At 40.1% G+C, this 17,343-nt stretch overlaps 1 protein-coding gene across 4 annotated transcripts in view; it reads right to left on the bottom strand.

Moving 5' to 3' along the window:
* TBXAS1 (thromboxane A synthase 1) overlaps window positions 1-17,343 on the bottom strand; it is a 260,715-nt gene that overhangs the window by 83,801 nt on the left and 159,571 nt on the right. For 3 of the 4 annotated variants that reach the window (XM_042050426.1, XM_042050427.1, XM_042050429.1), the window contains 4 exons: window positions 17,035-17,151; window positions 9,707-9,795; window positions 7,102-7,250; window positions 4,985-5,115 (listed from right to left, as the gene is read on the bottom strand). In XM_042050426.1, coding sequence (XP_041906360.1) covers window positions 4,985-5,115; window positions 7,102-7,250; window positions 9,707-9,795; window positions 17,035-17,151 — 486 coding nt within the window. The remainder of the gene's footprint in view (window positions 1-4,984; window positions 5,116-7,101; window positions 7,251-9,706; window positions 9,796-17,034; window positions 17,152-17,343) is intronic. The other variant, XM_042050428.1, reaches the window with a different exon arrangement.

Here is a 17,343-nt window from a genome sequence, read left to right as displayed (position 1 = left end):
CCCCCCCCCCCCCACCCCTTGTCCTTGCAAGTATTCAAATACCTTACTTTCAGAGTTAGTCAAAATTCAGTTTTCTGACCTTTTTAGGCTCCTATGGCTGATGCTGATAAAGCAAAGGACTTCCACTCACCAGGAATGTCTCATGCCTGCCCAGGTGTACAGGCAGTCTGGGAAAAGCAGAGCCACTGACTGTAGCTTCCGGTGATCAGGGAAAAGACTGGCCAGGATGGCAATCAGGGAAAACTGGAGGGGGTTGCAACTTGATCAGAGGACAGCCTCTTTTGATCTATACCTGGGCACAGTAGACTACAGAGCATCCCAAAGCCACACCAATTAAAAGGGGGGCAGATCATCACCAGGACTGACAACGCTGTACAGTTTCTGTGTGGCTTTACACCAGGGGGCTCAGTGGGAAGCATGGCTCACAGCCTTCAGACTCTTCTCCTGTTGTTCTTTCTGTCTGCTCTGTATTTGCATTAAAAGCACTCAAGTAGTCCATAGGTCTGCAGCCAGACTGACTGAACTGCAAACTGAAATGCCAATGAATAGTTCTGGTGATACTTGCCTGTGCTTTGTCACCCTCTCATTCCAAATTGACTTGAAACCACCAGGAAGCAGCTGATGGTCATCAGAAACATCATCAGATCACTACCGGCCTGGCATGGATCTGTGACCTTGAATTACGCATTCAGAGCAGATAGTATGACTGGAAAAATCAGACAGTGTCAGAAGAATGTGTTGAAGCCTCTATGAATTCTCCAATTCTCCTTGTTAAAGGATGTGTATTTTCAATAGTGGATTCTCCCACAGATCTGTGGTGGTTTTCCAAAAACAGTATTTTACAATAGCCTTAAATTGTTACATTACAATTGTTGTTATTACTATGGATTACAAATGAAACTCTGGACTTTAATCTGCTGACAGCAGGCTTAGTTTCAACCCACAGTTTTAGGAAGGAGTCTTAGTTTTGAGCACTATGAAAGACTCCTTCATCTAGACAATTTAAAAGAAACTAGTAGGTTAAGAACTGAGCTATAACATGATATAAAAATAGCTTTAACATGAAAAAGATTTGCATATCAGATTATTAAATGAAAATCTATCAAAGTATCATTTATTGAAGTAAACAACTAGTCTATCTGCCCTGTCTTTGGAAACATTTTGCCTCAGGGAAAAATTTAAACCTGGGCAGATAATCAGGATAAAGTATTTGAACACTTAAATCTTGCTGGAGTCTTTAAAGTAGGTGTTAAGTGGTGCATTAAATTTGTGCTGTTTCTTCTGAGCAGGGTAAATTTGCTCCTCTGTAAATAGTGGGAAAAGCCTTTTACAATAATTTGAATCTATGAATAAATGTAATATATTAAAATTTCTAAAGTACAACCATTAAATGTTTTTGTACATAAGCCAAATGAGTGGAATATCCAGGACCAAAATTATTCAAGTGACCACAGAAAGATAATATATAATTAAAATGACATCTGCACCACTAACCGATGGGATGAGAGAAAGTGACATCACAGATCTCATATAAGCTGCAAGCGTATTATTAGATCTAAACCTGGCTGTAAAATTACTATCTACCCATGGGATTATCTTTAGGCATTCAGAAGCATTGTTTCATTTACTGATAGAACAGGGATGATAACAGGCTGACTTTGCTTGTCACATTGTTTTTTGGCCTTTCTTTATTCTTTGTTCACATTAGCTGCAGATGAGAGGAAGACAAGCTTCAGCTGAATCACTGTCGTGGAGCTTTTCATTGTTTTACAGTTTGTTCCAAAGGCTTTTTTTATCCTCCCCACCCCCTCCCCTCAAGAAAAGAACCCAAAAGCATTTTTAATGGTGATAAAATCAATGGGGAGTAAAAGATGCACACAATGTAACATCTAGGAATGTGGCAAACTAAGGAATACCCATTGGCCTAATGCACCTCAGGGAGACCATAAGACTTTGCTTATAGCTCTCATTATTAGCACAAAGAACCAGTGGCTGCTAGTTATATCTTGGCCTTATTAAAATTCAGTGCCAAAACTCCAACTGGTTTCAGTGGGTACATTTCATCATTTGAGACCTAGGACAGAGGACATAATTCTCCTTCACATGCACAGCTATCTGGGGCACCTAATCTCTAAAGATTTAATTTCTGCATTAAATTGAAAAAAATTGCATTTTGTTCTGCTTCACACACCATTTTTATGTCTCCAGGAAATATTAGTTGCCTATATTTGTAACAAGACTCATGTACCACCAACCTAAAATAGTCAAAATTCTAAGAGCATGTAACAAGACAGGCAGTGAAAAGGGGAAAAAAGAAAGCTCCAAACTTTCCAGTCACTTTTGAACAACAATGATACTGAACTGCAAAGGGGACTTAATTTGCCCTCAGAAATCTGGCCCTAAGTGTCTAAATCCCAGCACCTGAAATAGTTCCTACATGCCAATTTTGCAAACTAGGCAAAAGTTCAGGAGCAGACGGGTCCACAGGCAGTCATGGAGCTGTACACACACTGCTAAGGCAAACATGGACCTTGCACTTTCCTCCACGTTGTCCTGGTGTTGGGCAGCTACTGCCATGTGTTATCTCTTACAGCACCTCCAATATCCCTTCCAATAGAACCTTAAGCCTCTGGTCCATCAACCACTGTAACCTGCAAACAGGCTGCATTATGCAGATTTCTGCCTCCTGATCTTGTCACTACAATCTTGCTTTTCTTTGTGCTGTCCCCTGTTTAAGGGAGTGACCAGCTCTAGCACAGTGAAGAAGCCCATGATCGATCCCCTCAGTGCTACTGCCACAGAAACACATTGCATTTTATTAGTCATGGTTAATACAACAAAACTTTTAATCCACATTATGTTGTTTTGTTGTCCCTTTTATCCTTTGATAATTGATACACAGAATAGACTTTCCATGCAGCCCCCTTTGGCATAAATCTTTGATTTAAAAATCAAAGCCACATCTGTATGCCATTAAAAGTTCACACTGGACCTGTGCAGTAGAAATGAGGTGCCTGCAAGCAGTTTATACACATCATCACTGTCAGAAAATCTTCCTGCAGCACTCAGCCTGGGCCAGGAACCATGTTTATGAATCACGAGTTGTTTTGGCCAGTCAGTGGTGCTTACCATCTTTTGATGTAAAGAAAAACAAAGACTGATGAAGGTGGGCTGAAGGAACAACAAGCAGCATGTAGTGATAAACTGCAACAAATGGAGAAGTGAGACATCACTGCAGAAAAAGTCAAAGAGCAGTGATATCTTCAAATGTAAATTTTATTTTTAAATGTGTCCTGGAAGTAATGTAGAGTAAGCTAAAATCCATTTTATCCTGAAAAGTGGCAGCTGTGGGGCAAAGCTCTGAGAGTAAGTAGGGAAGATCCATTCTCACCTGTGCTGTTAACTCCATCAGCATTACTCTTCATCTCAGAGTGGTAAGAAACATCTCTTACACTTCAATATTAACAGCTTCCTTCGTGTGTATGTTGTGTGTTTCATGTCAATTATTATGCAAAAATTTGTCTCAGTTACCTTAAAAATAGAATTCTCACCGATATTCTTTGTTTCTCACTACACATCCATATTCCTTCATGAGAAGAAATGAAATGAAACTTTGTGCAATAAAAGGAAATTAAGTGAAATGAAAAAAAAATGAAATAAAAATGAAGAAAAATGAAAGGAAACCTAAAGAAATGAAATTAAATGAAATCTCAAGATTTCATTTCCTTTCATGAAATGAACTTCCATTTCATGAAAGGAAATGAAATGAAAAATCAAATAATAAAATTAAATGAAATTAAACATTATGGAATAAAGGGAAATTAAATGAAAATTTTTAAAAAACAAAATAAAAAAGTGAAAAGAAATTAAATGAAACAATGAAATTAAATGAAATCTTGGGATTTCATGTCATAAATGAAAATGAAATGAAAAGTCAAGGAATGAAATGAGATTAAATTTAATGGAATGAATTGAAATGAAGTGAAATGAAATGGAATGAAAGGAAATTAAAAGAAACGTAACAAAACGGAATTAGATGAAATCTCCAGATTTCATTTCCTTTCACAAAATGAGTTTTCATATCGTGAAAGGAAATGAAATGCCAAATGAAAGAATTAAATTAAATTAAAAAACTGAAATTAAAAAATGAAATTTTATGAAATATAACAAAATGAAATAAAATGAAATCTTGGGATTTCATTTCATGAAAGGAATGAAATGAGAAGTCAAGGAATGAAATGAAACGAAATTAAACTTAATGAAAAGAAAGGAAAAGAAAGGAAAAATGAAATAAAAGAAATCTTAGGATTTCATTTCCTTTCATGCTTGTCTTTTTGGACAAAAGAAGAACTTCTGTATCATAGAACCAAAGCAGAGGCCTACGTTCCAAATGCTTCATATACCAAAAACAGAGACTTTCATAAAAATGTATGTGCCTTCACATACTTCATAAAACAAGAGTGATTAAAAACAAACACAAAAAACCCCCTCAGAGTGCCTTATGTCCAAACAAAAGAGGTAACAAATGATTTGCTAACCATGGATATCCATTTGTTTTCATACTTCAGGTGGTATTTCCTACCTTTCTAGTTAGCCATCTCAACATCAAGTGACTGCTCTAACCAGATGCTCAGGTTCTTTCCATGTTCCAAAGCAGCAGAAACTGTCACAGGACTATATAACACCCGCCTCAGCTTTTAGGGAATGACTGAGTCGAAACACTCAGTGAGGGCTCCTTTTCCTCTGGTCCTTAAGTGAAAGTAGTGCAGACATGACACCTGACTCTAAGATGTGAAAAAAATTCCACTGGCTGAATCCTTCCCTCTGGGTCTGGAAACGAAGCTGAAAAGTCATCCCAGATGTAACTTTTCTGCATCCTTACTCCAAGAGAAGCAATATTGGAATGAAACTGAGGCTTATGCCACTTCCAGTTCTTCCTCAAAATATTTACTTATCCATATATTTATCACAGAAGTAGCCTTACCTCAGCTGCATCTTGCTGGTGTCTGTAGACAATTGCATTTTTTATGGTTTGGATAAAAAATCCATTCAGTTCCTTTTGTTTCTTGTTGGGAAAAATACGTAGCAATGGGATCATTATGAATGGGAAAGAAACTGTAAGAGATTTTAAAGTAGAAAGCGGTGAATCAGACTGTGAAGGCATAAAATAGTCCGCCCCACTCTTCCTTAATATTATAAAACTTATCAAGTGGGATTGATGTGTTCCTTTTATGAAAACTGATTTTTCTTCTTTTCCTCTCCCTTTACCAACCTATGGGGGTGGAAGAAAAAAGGATTTCCTTTTAGAAATGTCCTGCTGGCCAGGACTCTCTTGCCAGATAGATGCCTTCCAAGCTTGTTTCCACAATGCTTCAGGATTTTGGTTCAGCTTTTTGATGTCATGGAGCCACCACAACAAAGGGGAGCGTTGTTTCCCCTGCCTACTCAGACAATTATATAGGGAAGGTGGGGGATCTTGAACTGGCCTAGCAGCTTATGGCACCAACCCATGAAACAGTGCAGTTTCCATTCTTGTTTACAGTTCTCCAGTATTAGGGACCTATAAGAAGGATGGGGCTCTTTAGCAGGGCCTCTTGCAGTAGGACAAAGGCTATGGGGCTTAAACTAAAAGAGGGCCAATTCAGATTAGATATAAGGAAGACGTTTTGTACAATGAAGCTTGTAAAACATTGGTACAGGTTGCCCATAGAGGTGGTGGATGCCCCATCCCCAGAAACATTCGAGGTCAGGATGGACCGGGCTCTGAGCAAACTGACCTCGTTGAAGACATCCCTGCTTATCGTAGGGGATTGGACTAGATGACTTTTAAAGGTCTCTTCTAACACAGACTATTCTATGATTCTATTTATTTTGCTTCTCTAAACAGGCCACAGGCTCTGGAAGTGGGATGTTATCACAAGGATGGTCTCCAGTCCATGACTTTTATAGTCACGACCTAGGAGCCTGAGTGAAGTCTTACATCCTAATAAACCCCTCGTTAACTTATGAACAACTTAAGACTAACAAATTAATCATTGGAAAAACCTTGTTCTGCCAACAGAGCAGATACATTGTGGGAATTCTCGCCACATTAATGAGCGAGCAGAAAGAGATGAATCAAGGAATCCAACTCCAAACACTACAGAAACTTTTTCTAATGAAGGACATGTTCTTAGATGTATAGGGGCACATTTCTGTCCCATTAAGAAATTGGTCACAAATCACATTTTGCAATCAGGTTAACGTTAACCCCAGGGCAATTTGGATACACAACTCCAGAAGGAAACAGTTGATGCACTGCGCATACAGGTGCAGTCTGTAATGCCAGCAGGATCAGATGGGCACAGGAAACTTTGCCACTGTGCCACCTGATATTACTGCGTGCAGGTCTAGATAACAAGATGATAAAACCTCAAAAGCCTTGATTATGCTGTGGCTTCCTCAGCTGTGATTCTTACTGCCCTTGAATTAACAAGACCATCACCACCACGAAGCCTTAGCTTGTGTGCCCTAGAACTACGTGGCTTTATACTCCACTCATGCATTGCCTATTTATTCACCTAAAATAAATGCATTCTCTTCATGACACTTGTGAACTTTATCCTTTAGAGCCATCAACCAGGCTGTGCCTGCTGTTCAAAAAATGAATTGGGAGTACTTTACACAATCTCTTTATGCTCTTCCACCTCTTTTCTTTAGTGGGTTGTTAATGGATGGAATTTCAGTCTCTACTAAGCAAACCAAGTGCACAGAAACTTTACACTTAAGTTCCGAAGGGCAGTTACTCTGTTTTAGTGAGAAGTGTATTAAAACAAGTACTGTAGAAATGGCAGAACCCAGAAACTTTCCTCTCAAATGAACCTGGAGCATTGTGTTCCTGGACTCTCAGTTTCTGGAGTAAGTTTCATTAATGGTGACAAGACCTGTAGAACATATGGTGGAACTCTCAAGGGTACAATTGGCCTGTAGGTTGCATTCTGAACACCTCTGAAATAATCTCGGCTATAAAACTTCCTGCTCTGGCTTCAGCATGTTTTGCAATTTGAGGATGACTTTTAGGAAATTACCACAAGAAAGTAGACAAATGTGGACTATACTCACGGATTAGAATGAGAAGAGGCTTAAACAAAGACATTTCGAAGAATGTTCTGCAATTCTTAACAAAGGGGTCATCAGGATTCTTCTGAGAATCCACCTCAGTACCAAAAGCTACGCTACCAACGACATCCAAGGTAAAGCAGTTGTAACACCTGCATTAAATTGAAGAATGATAAATAATTATCTACAAGTCACATATCCATTACTATCTTGCTTCTATGAACATCACATAGCATTAATTTTTGCCACTGAGTTTCCTTTTGGTTTTAGATTTGAGTTTTGCCAACAAGAGATGTTTCCATCATTCTGAAAAATGCTGATGCTTGATAATGATCACCTTCTCTACACCTACAATGCGATGTATTTTCATATAGCTCAACGAATCCACTAAAAATTTATTAAAAACAATTAAATTTGTTATGATCTAGAAATCAAATGCAACATGTCAGAGATTCATGAGCATTTTCTTAGTATGCATCCTAATAAATGAGATCACTCCTTTCTCATTTTAAACTGCAAAAACCACACCTACTACCTGTCCAGTCTAAACTCTCAGACACAAGAGGTGCTTAAGGATTTCCTTCTTCTTCTTCATACCTCCTTTGTAATGTAACTCTGTGGATAAAACCAAGAGGAACTGACACTATGTGAAATCTGTATCTCTGCAGAGGAGCAGTCAGTTCTTTGGGAACTACAAAAGATCTGTGGACCACGATTTAGAAACTTCAGAATTTACTGAATCACTCCCTGCATATCTGACCATCTATCCAGTTGTCTTACCATCTTTATTTTCCTAGTGAGCTTTAGCAGCTCTATTAAGTTTTGAGATAAGTGGACCAAGAATGTAAAATATCCTTGGAATTTGATTCTTCTGATCTGTGGTAAAATAAGCAATGACTGTACTTCCACGATCCTTACAAAAGGCTAATATCAATCTCTGGTGTTTTAACCTGAGTGAGCATGTATGAAGAGAAGAACAGGAGTCAGGCCCATTATATCCTGCATATATTATGTGAATCAGTATTTCTAAATATGATCTTTGTGAGCTGTCATTTTGATCACACCAGAGCAGATTTGAAAGATAACAACAATACTGCAAAGCTAAGTAACTTCTTTTGGTCTTCAACTCTTACACACACACACACGCAAAAAAAAAGCATTATTAGAAGTTAAAATGTTAAAAGAGAGGGCATTCCTATAAAACAATAATATCAGAAGGACTCAATCATCTACCTCTCCAAGGTACTGAAAAAAAAACCCTTAAAAACTAAACCTGGAGTTGTTGGCAAAACACAAAATGGCTAAAGACAACTAAGGTCACAGGAGGTTACAGCTAGGGTATTTACATCCAAAAAACCAGCTCCCACAGCAATTTTGTGAAACTGTAGTAGAACGAAAATCACATTTATAAATACATCAAACCTGCTGAAATGGTAGCATGGTAAAAAAACAACTGGAAGATCATGTTCTGAGATGGTCAACATCATTCATTTATACTTTCAAAAGGTCTCTTCCAAAGTGTCTCTTGAGAGGTGAAACCCTATAATGGATTAATAGCTAAAAGCCCAGTCAAAGACAAAGGACAAATGGAAAAAAGGGAAAAGACTGGAAGGACTGGAAAGGTCAATTTTCATCCCAGCACTAGGCTAGTATAATGTATCTTGAGGTTTCATAGCATCTCTTCAGCCATTTAATAAAACGATCTCTGTGCGCACACACACTTGCACGTGCACATGTACCTGAAAAAAGATTAATAAATTGTGGCTAAATATCCATTTCTTCTGATGAAACAATATTATTTATGCTGCTGCAGTTTGGGGAAAATCATGAAGAACTTCAGAGGGTGCTGACCAACCCAGCAGATGAAGTGTAAGAAAAATGAAGCAAAAATAGTGCCCGTTAGAAAGGATGCATTTGAACTACCACCCAGGGTCTTAGAGGAAATGCATCTACTCAGAGAAGGGACTAGATAGTGTTGTGAGCAGTTCAGTGAAGACCTCTGATGAAAGAGCAACAAAAAAGATAATAGGATATTAAATGCATAACAAATGAGAGAAAGCAGAATATGGAAAATATTAAAATGTCATTTTATAAATCAATGGTGCATTTTCATCTGGAGTACTGATGCCATTATTTCACAAAAAGATAGCGTGCCGTGAGAGGGTGTTATGAAGAATGTGGTGAGAATGATTAAGTGCTCAAAAAAACCTCATATATAAAAAAAAGCAAAAGGGTGAAGGACTAGATATATTTGATACTAGATCAATTCTTGTGTTTGTACATTATTGGCAGCCTGTAGAGAACAGACTGGACAGGGACTGATGCAGCCTTCCTTTGTGCTTCCAGCTGTTAAAACTTCATTAAATAACTGCCAGAAATACATTAGATGCTTTACTAAAATTACTTTTCAAGTATGCAATGGCTGTCCCCAGGAAGAAAAGGCATTTATCAGACACGCCCTCTATTAAACTATGATCTCCACTTTTAAAAGTGAGGGAGGAAGAAAATCTTTTATACAGTAAGTGTGAATTTAGAATAACTGCTGCTATTGACATTTTTCTTTTTTTTTTTTTTAACCTGCTACTAATTTTTGGCATGCTGAACATACCTCTGGATATCAAAAGCTTTGCCAGAATCTGCGTAGACTTTCAAGTTACACAGCAGGATGTCACAGGCCTGGTTTATCAGTGGTGTCATCTAGAAAGGAACATACTGAATTGTGAAAAAACATAAAATGTTAAGAAAAAAAAACCAAACAAAAATAATTATTTAAAATTATTTTGATCTGATAAATGGGATAGAGCTTTCAGGTGCCTCTGCAGGTGTTGTTAGGCACTTATGCACAGTTGAAATGAAATATTGGCACTTTCAGCTCAAAATAAACCTACACATTACAGGGATGCCCTTCTCCAGCTCTGGGCCTAAATACGAGAGGCTGTGTCACTTACCTGACTGATGGTTCTTGCCCCGCTGTGGCCACATACACAGACAGCTATCAAGCAAAAATATTCCCCTCTATTTTTAATCATTCCCTGTTCCAAACGATGATTTATCATGATCTCTATATGGACTTTTAGGTTGCATATGCTCCAGGGCAGAAGGAATAATGTTTTCCAAAGTCCTGTAAAGGCATTGGCATCAGAGACCCAGCACTTCTACCCTGCCGTCTCTCAGTTTGAGGGACCTAACATGTACACTAGAAAACCACCCTAGATACCACTACAAGCTGCTGAGGGCAAACTGCTATTGGTACACAAGGAAAGGCTTTTCTGAAGTGGTGATGCCATTAAATGGACATTCATGTGAATTTATTAATCTAAGGGTTCTTTCCAGTCACTGACACATGCTGGTCTGGTAGACTTACCCACAGCTTGGCTGTAGCCAGCAGTGCAATAGTCTCTTCTTTAGGGCTTCATGGAAACCATAGCACAGGCAAACATCAAGGCCTTATAAAGTCTCTCTTTCTGTCCCTTTAGTTTCTACGTATGAGAGGAATCAGACACTTCCCTGATTACACCAAATATGCGGTTCCAGCCGTGAACCAAAAGGAACTATGTTCTATGGCTCTTTCCCATATGGACTACCAAGAGCAGCCTACAACTTAATACCAGAGTCTTACATCAACAACTATGCCAAGCATCAGCAACGCACACACAGAAGCTTGCCTTTCCTTCCTGAACTACCTCCTTCAGCATACGGATGTCAACAAACATGAGAACAGACTTATCCTACTCCTCTGACATTCCTGTTATCAAAAAAGACTTACTGCAGCCTCACAGCACACTCTGAGAGCTATGCAGCCTGCCCAGCCAAGTCCATTTTGCTTGGCACTTCTACCTCTGTGAAACTGGCATAACACTTTGTGCACAGGCACACTGCCATCTTAACACATGGGCAAGACTATACGCAGTCAAAAGGCCAACGCGGGAGCATCCAATATGTTTTCCAAAGGCAGAAGTCTGAGTCAAGAATGTGTCTAGCTGCTCTCAGGGTCCCATGTCTATATGAGAGAAATTGCATTGCAAAGCCAGGTCGATTTGGGCTTTGCCACAGTCTCACAAGACAACTCTGATACCAGATTAGTGCTCGGTAAAAGCAGCTGTTACACTTTTGGGAGGTGCACACCACATTATGTGGCAGTCTTCTTCCCCTTTTTGGTTTTCCAAAGAAGGTCCCCTGCAGCAAGCTTCTTCTCAAATGGTTCAACAAAATTAATACATTTTTATTCAATAGACTGAATGAAGGTGAAATACTTCATAATCTCTAGGTCCAGCCCCACCAATGAACTGAACCAGCCAAGGAGAACAAAATCAAAATCCATTTTTTAACAGGTATGATGTTACCGAAACAGATGGTGATCATTTCAGATTTTCCTTTTATTGCCTTATTTTCTCTTTTATTCCTCATCACATCACCAGATCTGTAACCAGCCAGCTGGTTGCTATCACTTTTCAACAGCTGGCAGAGACGTCAGGGGGACGTACGTCTGGCCAGGGCATCCCACAGCACCTCCGCACTTTGCACGTTCCACCAGCCTTTGGAAATACTGTTGCAATTCATTCCTAGCCACAAGATATTTTTATTAGTAAATCTAACCAGGAAAATAGGGAGGGGGGGGACATGGATTTGATTTACTGTTAGCGTGATATGACAATAAGACAATTATTTGTATATGAAAGCTACAGAGGATATCGACTCTGAAATCCTAGGTTGGGTTCGGGTTTTTATTCCCCTGGGGGACATAAATTAGTCCAATACAGCAAACTACAAAGACCACAGACCGAAACGTTCTTAAGTCTCATAACACCCCAAAATCTTTGTCCAATTGTCAAGAAAAATAAAGTAGTGTCAGGGGACGTGAACTATACCAAGCGTAGGAAAGTGGCACAAAAACAGACACATTGATCTACACTGCCTTGAGTATCAGTGACTTCCCATACATTCTCATTTGCCAGTCAGAACATAAAACCTGCATAACCTGCCTGAGATTCAGTTCTTGGTGGGTAAACAAACCCCAGTTGCTCTGTGTTCAGATTGGCTGAGAGTAACAGGATGAAGAAAAATCTAAACAATATGGTCCCTGTAAATATTTGATCTGACAGTTATCTAATAGCAAGAGTAGCCCAGAGTCCAAATTTCTTTCTTTTTGCCAAAGAAGAGCATTTGGGGTTAGGGTTTTCATGATGCCAGGGGCTTTGCTGTAAAAATCCTGCCAATATGCTATTTGGCACATATCAACAATTAGCTTCTGATTCTGCGTATGCACAGTGCATGTGGATGTTTGCACTGTTCAAAGGCATCAGTCACGTTCCTCTAGTTAGATGTGGTCCTCAGTATTCATCAGTATTATTACTCTCCTTATTAGCATCCAAACTGAAAACTAGAAGGCTGGATCATATTCACTGTAGACAGATGCACTGGAGACTGTACTGTTCACATACAGCAAGCAGAAGTCGTGTTGGGCCTCTAGTCCCACAAATGTTATGAAACATAAAGGAAGGAGAAGAAAAAAGAATTCATCCCTAACACAAGAATTGCTTCTCCTCCAGATTTCAAGTCCCTGAATAAAACCAGAAAAAGAGAAGTGTCAGAAAGATGTTTTGTGAGAGGATTGGTTTCCGTCACCTGAGAGTGGAGCTCTGCTATTCCTGGGCACAATTTACCACAATGAGCAACTCAACAAGACATTGGCCTGTGGCTCAAGATTACACACATTTCACGTATCACTTTTTACATTAGTGATATGCTTTTCCTCAGGTGAGCACACTTGCTTTGTCCACCAACAACAGCAATTTCTAGAGACACTCCCAAAATGCCTTTGACCAATATGTACATTCTAACAGCAAATCAAGAAAACCTTAATGGTTGGACTGTCAGATCTTAGTCCTAGTGGGACATGAAAGATCTACATGCCTGAGAGTGACACTGGAGGTTTTTCTGCACTGCTCTGCCATGCTATTACAAGTTCTGCTTTGTGTCTCCCTTTGTTTGAAAGAAATGCCTCAACACAAACTCCACTTCACAGGTTATTTAGGACAATGCTACATTACGCTGTGCTCTCTTCTTTAATTTTTGTGTTCTGTTTTGTTTAAATGGTTTGTTAATGGAGGGAAGGATCCCTAGCACACTGATACGAGATGACAAGACTGCTGCAGCACCATCAGAATAAATAAAAATCAATAGGTTTTCTGCTGGTGTTGGCTGTAAAAGAGAGTAAAGCTATTTATCAAGTCTGACAAGGGCTCCAGAACTGCAGGATCATCACAGGCACCACAGCAAAAAGAAGAGGAACAAATTAAGAAATACTAAATAGAGAATCAAGATTGGTACAGCAAGATCACTAACATGTCAGCTTGTTTCAATACATAACAGCTGAGGGGAGCATGACAGGAACACTGGGAAATGTTTCTGTTACTTAGAGCATCTAGTATTATAATTCAACAATTCCTCGTGAATTACATCTTGGACCAACTTTCAGTGATTGGTATTGTTCCCACTTAAAAGATAAAGGTGTTTCATGTGCAGAGAATTTAAGTTGCTTCTGTCAGGTCATCCACAGGCAGTCAATGGCAGCGCTGGAAGTGACATTTCTTGGGTTTCCTCCCTCCTGTCTCTCATTGCTCATTCTTAGTGCTCCCACAGCAATGGCACTATGAGGTTCATTCGGGGGTCTTACTGGAAAGAGCTTACTATTAGATCTGCTACCAACTCCAGTGCCATCTCACGTGGGATGCTACCCGACCTTACTCCAGAATCAAGCTTACAAGTCTATTGCTTTATGCTATGCTCAGCACCACAATAGCATTTGTGTTTAATGATATCCAGAGCCAAACCCTCCTTCAGCTGGAGTGGATTCCTTTACTAATGCTTGTTAGAAAAAGAAAATTAAAAAGGGAGAACACACAACACACAGAAATCCATAAAAGCAACAGTGAAACAGTACATAGCTTTTAAAGAAATTGAGAAAAGACAGAGAGAAAGCTGGAGAAGATGTCAGAAACTGCTGGAAAATGTTACAAAAACAACTCTCTCTAGACACACAGAAATCACTATATTTGCTATCCAACAACTCTATAACCTCTTCTATAACCTCAGTTCATTTCCTTTAACTTTGAAAAATCCAAAATTTCTGGAATCAACTCTTCATCATTTGCTGGCTGACTGTTGGAGACATCTGCCAAACTACAGGGAAATTCCTCAAGCTCAGTGAACTCCTCAGTGACATTACACCACTTCTTTGAAGTGACAAGGGCAAAGCTCGCCTCTGCCCACAGCCGCAGGTGCCTCTGTGGAGCACTGCAGGTTAAATCTTAGCAACACACATTATCTCTGTCTTGGGTCTTGTCCTCCAGCAGCCAGGCCAAAGGGGCTTCTCACTTCTCACTCTTGCTAGCCTTGAAACTGTCCTTTCTTGTGTTTCTGAAATGGAGATATCAGGAACCTACGCTGAGCTCTCTGTCCCCCAGTGCATCTTTCATCTGAAGTGATTGCTATGGGGAGCACAAAGAGTTGTTAACATTTATTGCTCTGTCACAGGCTAATAGCTCCCAGTTCTCTCACAGCATCCAGACAGACAAGTCTATGGAGTGGCACTAGGGGCTGCAGCACTCAAGGGGAGCCACTCTCCAAAGACACTCACGAGGTCTGCAGTCTCTCCAGCACCACTGGGGAGTTTCATAGAAGAACAAAGGTAAGGCAGACAGAGTGAACAGAGTGGAAGACTTTGGTGTGGGATTTTGTCAGAGGAATTAATATCCTGGAAGAAGAAATAAGGAATGTCCTAGTAGTATTTATAGACATGTATAAAATAGCATATCTAGGTTTTTATGCAATAAATTAGTACCAAATTTGTGTTTGTAACTCAAAGTAGAGAGGAAGGGTTTATTATAAACAGGATGTCTTGCAGATCATGCTGAATACTCTGCAGTATGGCCAATACTAGAACATGGTATTTTTGTTTCCATGCTGCTGTAGAGGTTCTGAGAGAGTACCAAATATGGGAGAGTTAAAAAGTGAGATCATAATTAATGAGCATTGATTTCCTTTGAGAAGTGAAGTATGAAGTATCCTTTGAGAAGTATGGCTTCTAAATTAAGCAACAGCAGGAAAAGCACATGGGCAAGGACTTAAGTTGCATTAACTTCAAATCCGAGGATTGCTAATGTACTTGGGTAGAAAATGAAACGCAAGGGTGAGGAGCACATCCGTTCAACAGTGGTTCTTAACCTCACATGGGCTTGCTGCAAGTGTCTGTCTGTGTAGGGATGGACGGACTTCTGGTGAAGGCATGGGAGAGAAAAGCAAAATTGAACCTTTCAGAGACACCTGCCCCAGTCCTCTTTTTCCCACTTGCTGTAGAATGGGAGGAGAAAGTGACAATTTCCAGGTCACCCTAAGCCCATGCACACATGCCTTCCACAGAGCTTGAAAGAGGCAGCATGGGCAAAGCTGATTATCAGGCTAAAATTAAAGATCTCAATCTTTGCATGCAAGACAGCTACCAGGCACTGGACAGCCCTTCATTTTACCTCCTACATTCCTGCATTCCAGCTCCACCACCAAGCCATGCAAAAGGGAGTGCCATGACTTCTCCTCCCAGCCCAGTTTTATCGGCCAGACCCTGCAAAGCCACGCGTGCCCAGCCCCAGAGCAGGATCCCTGAGGCTCCCCTCTCTTGCCCTCACCGTGCTCCTCAGCCAAGCCTGCCCAGCTGGTGCCGGCAGAGGCTGCTCTCCACAAATTGAGGGGAGTGCGGCGTAATCTTTTGTTAGTCCACGAGTAAAGAGCCGATGACCTGCAGTAAGGCAGATTAATTTCCGCTAGGAAAATGCAAAACTCTCCTCTCGCCACCATGCCATGTGCAACTAATTGCTTGCATATTTAAACACCCTCGCCTTGCTGAAATTTCGTGATGGAGTTGGTGACAGAGCAAATGTCAGGGCGTATAACCAATGGCATTGTCAGTCGTGATTAATCAGCATCTCCGCCAGGCTCGCAGCCAATTAGAATTTACCATAATAAGGAGGTGACAGCCGGCGTTGCTAAGCGACCGCTGTCTATAGAGCTGGGAGAGCCAGACACATTTAGATGTTACTGTGGATTTCGACAGCGGCATGTCAAAACAACACAAGCGTTTGCCCAGTGGAAAATTTTACAACCCAGGACTGGGCACCAGAGTGAGCATGATTCCCTTTCAGAGTAAAACATAAAAAGGAAGAGGTGATTTTTTTTTTGTTGTGGGGTTGTATTTTGTATTTTTCTTTGAGAGAAGACTTTAACCAGTCAATCATTTATATACATTTAATTAAGAGATATCATGTCACAGGACTTTTTTACTGGGTAATGGGTATCCATGGCTCAGCAAATGCTGATACATTTATAGGAAATTAGCAGCAGGTTAGCGCAGAGACATTTATTTTCAGTCAGAGGTATTTATCTGGCAATGACATTCTGTTCCAGTGACTTATTTTATTATATGAAAGGATTAAAGAATAAAAGGAGGAGGGAAGGGGAAGGAGATGGAGAAATGAAAACAAACTGACAGCAGTTCCTGTGTTAACATGAGAGTTGCTGACTCTGCACATCAAGAAAAGCTATGTTCCAACTGGGAGCAATAACCTTTCCTGGACCTAAGCTTACTCCTAACAGGGCAAGGGAGAGGAAGAGGTAAGGGTCCTTCTTGAGTATGCTACACTTTCATGGACAAACTGACTCATATAGAGGAAGACAGAGGATCATATCCTCAGATGAGCTATTCTGATTTTCACCAGTCTATGATCTGAACCATGCCGCATGGAAGCTCTGCCGCAGCGCTCTTCAGGTCTAAATAAAGTGGCACAACATAGCATGTTTTACCTATCCTTAATATGGACCTACATAAAGCAGATGCCTGCACAAGTCTTCTAAATTATGAAAGCAGCAATGTCTACACCTTACCTCTTTCAGTTTGGTATCGCTGAAGGCTGGGGTCAGGAGGCTCCGCACGTACTTCCATCTGTCATCACGAAGACAAAGGATGCTATCAAGCATTGGCTTGGAAATCAAGTTCGGCTTCTAAGTCGACAGAAAACATAATTCAGTTTTAACACAAATGCAACTACAGCTACTCAAGACTCTGGAACTTGGGAAGATTGCTCAGGAATGGTATCACACTGCTGTCCCATGAAGAGAGGTTCAAATCAGTCCCAAACACCAAGCTAAACATGGATGAGGCTAGAGAAAATTTCTCTTTTGCTGCACTCATTT

This window comes from Corvus kubaryi, unplaced genomic scaffold (genome assembly GCF_017639235.1).
Source record: "Corvus kubaryi isolate FWS band 111438036 unplaced genomic scaffold, C.kubaryi_AGA036_p1.0 74, whole genome shotgun sequence".
NCBI classification, from domain to species: Eukaryota; Metazoa; Chordata; class Aves; order Passeriformes; family Corvidae; genus Corvus; species Corvus kubaryi.
This window is presented reverse-complemented; position numbering and strand designations above follow the sequence as displayed.